This window comes from Pterocles gutturalis, unplaced genomic scaffold, assembly GCF_000699245.1.
Source record: "Pterocles gutturalis isolate BGI_N339 unplaced genomic scaffold, ASM69924v1 scaffold31509, whole genome shotgun sequence".
In the NCBI taxonomy this organism is placed as follows: domain Eukaryota; kingdom Metazoa; phylum Chordata; class Aves; order Pterocliformes; family Pteroclidae; genus Pterocles; species Pterocles gutturalis.
Window position 1 is genome coordinate 1647 of NW_010134209.1, and position 6827 is coordinate 8473.

Here is a 6827-nt window from a genome sequence, read left to right on the forward strand (position 1 = left end):
CAGTAGACCCTAAACATTTGATACGTTTATCCTTAACTTCTTCCTCTGAAGTCCAAGTCCGTTGTTCGATACACAGTATCGGAAAGTGGTATGTTAGGTGTAACACAGGTGACATGCCTCCTTGTAAGCAAGTTGTTTTTTAGACCTTGCTTGAGATCAAGAAAAGCTGTAAAAGCAGTGAGAACTTAGAGGAAGGGTATTTGGTACCTACAGAAGCCTTCTAGTTTAACTCAGTTTTAATAAAATTTTGGAGTCAAGTGGAGCTGTGAAATGTGGTATGCTTTAACCTTATGTTTCCACAGAGCTGCTGCTTCAGCTGTAGCTGCATACTTTCTAGAGTCTGGCAAACAGTTTTTTATTTTTGAGGGGTTTTTTCCCTGTACTTGTTATATATGTTTGTCTTTTTCACGTGCTGTTGTCATTTTCAAGACACAGGATATTTCATTCTGTGAGAGAGACGAAAAAATATGTCATACTTCTGCCTTGTTGCTAGCTAAGCCACTCCTGTAAAGTTTCTGCGATGTATTCTGCTGGATGAAGCACATGATAATCTGAAAGTAGTAACAAAGAATGTGGTCTCAGTTTTATGTGTATTAGATTTTTCCAGTCCTTGTACTGGTTAAGCTCTTTAGATATAGTTTGACATTGAAGCACTGTATACTGCTTACTTAGGCTTTTCTTGACTTCTCTAGGGGAAGATGTGATTGCATCAGAGAGGGCAGCAGCTTTATGCAATGCTTGTGACCTTTCTGGAAAATCCCTCTTTGTACTTCCACACACTGATCATCTTGTTGGTTATATTATAAGGTAAGTGACTGTAAAACATGATTTTGCTCTGTTTGCTAACGGGGGTGTTGAGAGAGTTGATAGGTTGGGATGACTATGATGAGGCATGCTGATTGTAGAGCAGCAGTGAATGTTTTATCAGTTCACTGGAATTCTTCAGATTATTCTGCAGCCTGAGGAATTCCACAAAGATCCTCCTTGTCCGTGAGGTTGAGTAATGACTGTCAGAGATGTTGCTTTTGAAGAACCATTATTAGATATTCCAAGATGTTGCCTTCCTCAAGTCAAATAGAGGCAAAGTGACCTTTTCTACCTCTGCAGTGGTTTTGGGCCCTGCTTGTTCTAAATAATTTTCTCTACAAATGTTTTGTTAGGTGTAACTCTGTATTAGCAGGTCTTTACTTTTTTCCCCGCTGCCTTCTGGCTGTATAGGTATCTCTCTATTTATGCTGAGTGGCATTTATCTGGTTGCAAATATTATGTGTTTGTCATTTTTTACATTTCTTGTGCTTTCTGCTTTAATATTTACAGGGAATACAGCTTCAAATAAATTATGAAGGCCTTTCAAAAACAGAGCAGGGAAAGGAAGATAGTCTTGCGTAGAGATAAAAACAGCTCCAGCTAAGGCAAATCATGGTTTATTAAAATTAGTTTTAATTTTTCCACATACGCTTAGGGAGAAGAAGGGTCATGATCTGAGAAACTAGTTCTTCCTTCTGTCACCCTCATATTTATATATAAAACAGTAAAGTTCTCAACATAAGTCAGTGCTGCTGTATCCATGCTGTTCATAAACAGCTACTACACTTGAGCAAAATAAAGTAACTGTTACTTCTAGTTTTTCATATTTTGCTCAGTTCTAAAGAGGGAATATTTACCGCTTGTTAACTAGTGTGAGCCTTTGCAAACTTCATATAGTTGCATTTTGATTTGTGATTTGCAGCTGTTTCCAAGTTTGTGAAGATAAGGCTACATCATTAAGGATTAACAGCTCTTCATGCAAGTTAAAAAAAAATATGTGGTGGAGCATATAATAATGTCAGAATTCCTGGTATTAATCTTCTGATTTTGACATTTTTAACTGAGATTTTGTAGTAGTAAAAGAGAATAATTTTTTTTTTTACCTCTCAGACTGTTGTTTTTTCTTGTACAGCTGCAATATACTGCTAAAATAAGTATAATAGGTAGACTAATTTATCCTGTCTTTCTTTTGTGACTGAACTCAAAGTTAACAATTGCTGTCCATTGGTCCGTCCCATTGTTTTCATCACCATGCTCTCTGTTGTGTGGTGAGCATAACACAAGTTGTGGTATGCCTTAGGCAGAGTCTGCAGTGATCCGTTCTTGGCCAAGTCACAGAACTGGTAGTTCATTCTTTATTTTCTGTGTGCGTCAGTGCTATTGAATGTATTCCTCTTCTGGATTCTGGCTTTGTTTTGGTTCGTTTTACTCCTTATAATTTGATCATACAGCATATGGCTTTTAGATCCTTCTCAGCCTCCTACTGTATTCGGTGTTCTGGGCCTCCCTGTCTTTCTCTTCTCCCCCTGTGACTTGCTATTGGGCTAATTATCTTGCAAACACAAGTTTGACTGTTACCTCTGCAACCCAGGTAGCTGTTGATGTTTGGACAGAATGATGAAACCTAGCCTGTGCCCTCATCATTTTATTTACTGCTCCCTCCATGGTCCAGCAAATAAGATCTTGACCTGTTCAGACTTATCCCAGGAGCCTCTGCAAATTTGCTTGTTTTGACCAAGGCATCTCTCCACTTTCTGTTGCTTTGGAAAAGCCTAACAGTTTATCTTCAGGCTTTCTCACATTAAGTACTAGAGATTGTTGTAAGATAAATCAATGCATAAGTCTCTTGAACCTACTTCTGTTTTGTGCTGCCCCTGTGTAAGGCTTTGTGTGAAGAGTTTTTGTCTGCAAACTCTTACCCTGTGTGGTTAACTTAAAGAATAGTAATACCTCAAGCTTCTTTTGCCAACCTTAAAGTGTGCGTGATTAAAAGTAACTTATTCTTAAATTCTTCAGTTTCTCTGTGGAGAAAAGCTTAGTGAAACTTATGAGCAACTTTGTTGCAGGTTGGAAAATGCTTTCTATGAGCATGCACAAACTTACTATTATACAGAAATACGAAGAGTTAAGTCTCACAAGGAGTTCTTGAACAAAACCACTCATCAGGTAATGTTACCCTATTTTTTAAATACTGTGCAAGTTATAGTGCGTGTTAAAACATGATAATAAAGGTTGTTTGTTGCTTAAACGTTTTTATTCCCCGCCTTCCAATTTGAGATGCCTTCTCTCAGTATAGAAAGTAAATCTGTTTTTATTTTCTGCAACTTAGACTTTGATTTGGTTTTGTTCTTACATTTATTTGTCTTCCTCCCATCTTCCTTAGAGGAAGAGCCATAGACCAAAAATTAAGTTCTTTGATTAAAAAAAAAAAAAGTCTATACGGATCAACCTATTTGAATGTAGTATCTTAAGCTGTGGGAAGCGTTTCCCTTAGAAGCTCAGAACTTCAATGTGCCCTTGGTTTGACTTTTAACTTTTGCTTTTTAAATTGTTAAATATCTGCTCAGACACACAGCGTTCTGTTGCGGTTGCCAGCTTCCCTCTCTTAGAAAGTGGGATCCAAGTGGTGAGCTCCAAACCAACAGCTGACGGTGGTGTAGAGATTTTTGGGTGTTACAAAGCCTCTCCCCTGTTCCAGAGTGAAAGGCTTGGACTAGATTAAATCTGTTGAAAGATCACTGCTTTGTCATGGTGGCAGAGGGAACTATTAGGAAACAGTTGCATGGTCAGTTTTTCAAGTCAGCTGCTATATTACGTAAAACTCTGAAATTACTATCTGTGTCTGCTTTGTAGGTAACAGGTATGTTCAGATGTTTGTGAATGACATACACTGGTTGTGTTTTACAGCTTTTATTTGTTAGACACCAGTTCAAAATAGCATTCTTCAGTGAGCTGAAACAGGATACACAGAATGCTCTCAAGTAAGACTCATGTCATCTTCCCCCACTCTCTCTACCCCGAATTACTCCTGAACCACAGACTATGATAAATATTTTCCCGAATGCAAAATTATTTAAACATATACATAAGGGGTGAGTTCTTCACTGGGAATAACACTCTGTTTTCTGCTCTCGGCAATGCTGTTCTTAAATTTTATTCTCTTGTACAATTTAACTCTAATTTAAATATTCGTGCTTAGAAATTACAGAACTGCCTATAATCTTGTGCATGAATTGAGGGCTCATGAAACAAACATGCTGGAAATCAAGACCATGGCAGGATTTATAAACTACAAGGTAACAGGTTTACTTCTAATCTTTGGAAACCTTTACTAAAAAACAAAAAAGTTCATGCATCTTTAATGTGTAAAGATTTAAAAGTTCCATTTTATATTGCTTTTAAGGAGATGGATTAGAAACAGCTATCAGTGGAATACCAATTACATTCAGACTTGCAGAGACTTCTTCTGAATCCTACACAAAAGAAAGATCCTTAGCTAAAGTTTGGGAGCATCCTGAAGGATGGGATGTCATTTGAGATGTAGTCATCTGAAATACTAGACTTTTTCACTCTGTGCTGGGGGAGTGAAAACAAGGGTTGCTTGTTGCTTGAATATTTTTGTCTTCTTGCAAAGCTGAAGCCAGTATAGTTCAGTTACTGCTTGTTAGGAGGAGGAAAGTAATTTCAAAATCAGACATACTTCTGTAGTATTTAGGGGGCCTTTAGGAAAAACAAAACTATCCCACCCTTTCCAACAGTCTTGGAGTTAGACTCCATCAAATTCCATTTGCAGACTGCAGGCTTCAAAGATAATCATCTTCCTGGTGGCTCTGCAGTTCCATCTTGAGTTTGGCTGTGAGTTATGTACTCTTCCATTGATGATTTGAGGGAGAAAGGGAAGAAAAATAACATTAGATGAAATAGAGGACCAGATGGTTTCAGGTGTAGTACATTATGGTTTACATCTATTTTTTCCCCTCTGTTTTCAATGCTATTTGAGCTCTTCAGAAATATGTAAAATTAGTTGTTTGGGTTTTTTTGTGGGTGGTGTTTTTGGGGTAGTTTTTTTAAAGCTAATTCTTAGCAGCCTGACACAGTTACTTTTCCTCTTATTTTGATTTCTTCTAGATCTGTCGCCTCTGTTTTCAGCATAATACTCCACTGGATGCAATTGCCCAGTTCAGGAAACATATTGACTTGTGCAAGAAAAAAATAGGAAGTGCAGAACTGGCTTTTGAGCATGCTGCCTGGATGTCTAAACAGTATGTTTTTGCTTAGTAGTGTTTCTATTCTAGTTCCTGTATAACCTTACGAAGTTCACTGTTTTACTTGTCTAGGCAAGATACAAATTCTGAGCTCTTTATCTAAGAAAGAGATACATTAGATTGTAAAAACTGTATGCTGTCATTCTGTTTTGCATTATTGACCACTTTACTTTGGGAATGAACAGGGTATGCCACTAATGCAGCCATAGAACTTAGATACAAAAGTTCAGAGGAGTATTGTTTGTTGTAAGACTAACCAGGACTTTTAATTGAAATGTCCCTTTCAGTTCAAGTTGCTGTTCTGTACATATTCTTGGTTGTGATTTTTTGTTTTTTTTTTTTTAATAGGTTTCAGGCTTTTGGTGACTTGTTTGATGAAGCTATTAAGCTGGGATTGACAGCAATTCAAACTCAGAATCCAGGTTTCTATTACCAGCAGGCAGCCCACTATGCACAGGAACGGAAACAACTAGCAAGTATGCTTTGTAACCATGATGTAAGTTGGGAGGGGATAAAATGCTTTGCAAGTAACTGGATAGTAAATTAGCTAATCTTTTAGTCTCAGATAGCAGTGGAATAATCTGTAATATGTGTAAATGAAATCCAAGGAAAGGATATGTGCTTTTCTGATGCTTACTAGCATTCCAAGTATTTGTTATATATTGGAAAGGTTACTCCGAAACAAATGTGTTAGTGTTTATTTTATTACAAATAATTCTGACATGTTTTTGAAATACTTATTTTAAAAAGTATACTTTCTACATCAATGGATACTTGAAAGCTTACTATTTTATTTTTCCACTATATTTCTCTGTAAATACACTGTGTCTGGTGACTTACAGGAAACAGAGAAACAAGGGCATTAGTATTGGAGTGTGTGTGTGGGGTGGGCGGTGGTTGTTGTTTTGGGGTTTTTTTGACATTTTGTCAAAAAGGTTTGCATGGAAAACCAATCTCTGCCGTTGATTAAACACACATGCTAATTATATGTAGCTACTTTGCAGCTGACATATCTTGATTATTTTAAAATGTCTTTGTTCCTACTGGTGCTCTTTATTTGTTGTTCTTTGGTAATCTTGTTATGAACCAGTTTAAAAAGGATTACCCAGTTATTCTGTGGCAATATTTGAGGTGAATGAAGTAGGATGTCAGGCTGATTTAATAAGAAGTATTTAAGTGTCTGCATTTCCTGAAGTATGGAAAGGTTATATGTTTTAAAGGAAAATTTCTTCTTCATGTGCATATGTATTGGAGGATCAGATTACTTTCACTGCTTTAAAACAAAACATGAACACTTTTTTATGACTGTATTTGCTGAAATTACAGTCCTCTGTGATATATCCCAATCCGGATCCCCTGGAAACGCAAACTGGAGTGCTTGACTTCTATGGGCAAAGACCATGGCGGCAGGGAATATTAAGTATGTCTCTGTGTCTTCTATCTGTGGAGTTCAGACAAACTTCTTTAGTTGCTGATCCTGCCAGCTGACTTAGTGGGCATAAGCATGTAATCCCTTTTCCACAGAGCCAGATGCAGGGTTGGGACCCTATGTTCTTGTTAGTTGGTGGTACAGCTTGAACAGGTGTCAGTTGGAAGTGCAGGAAGTATGTTTTATCTCTGTAACAAACAGAAAAAGGAACCTCAGGTTTATGCAGGCTCGGGTCTTCAGCAAAGTTACCTAGACTATACAGAAGCTTGGCTGCTTTGTTTCTATTGCTGCCTAAGCTACCTGTAATCAATGTGCTGCAGGGATGC

The 6827-nt window shown here is 37.4% G+C and overlaps 1 protein-coding gene across 1 annotated transcript in view; it reads left to right on the forward strand.

Annotated features, from left to right (window-relative positions):
- The window catches only part of TRAPPC11 (trafficking protein particle complex 11), a gene marked incomplete at its 5' end in the record, with an annotated part of 24862 nt that overhangs the window by 878 nt on the left and 17157 nt on the right, over window positions 1-6827 (forward strand). The window contains 7 exons of the mRNA XM_010081516.1: window positions 693-807; window positions 2874-2973; window positions 3715-3788; window positions 4007-4103; window positions 4936-5069; window positions 5421-5568; window positions 6399-6492. Coding sequence (XP_010079818.1) covers window positions 693-807; window positions 2874-2973; window positions 3715-3788; window positions 4007-4103; window positions 4936-5069; window positions 5421-5568; window positions 6399-6492 — 762 coding nt within the window. The remainder of the gene's footprint in view (window positions 1-692; window positions 808-2873; window positions 2974-3714; window positions 3789-4006; window positions 4104-4935; window positions 5070-5420; window positions 5569-6398; window positions 6493-6827) is intronic.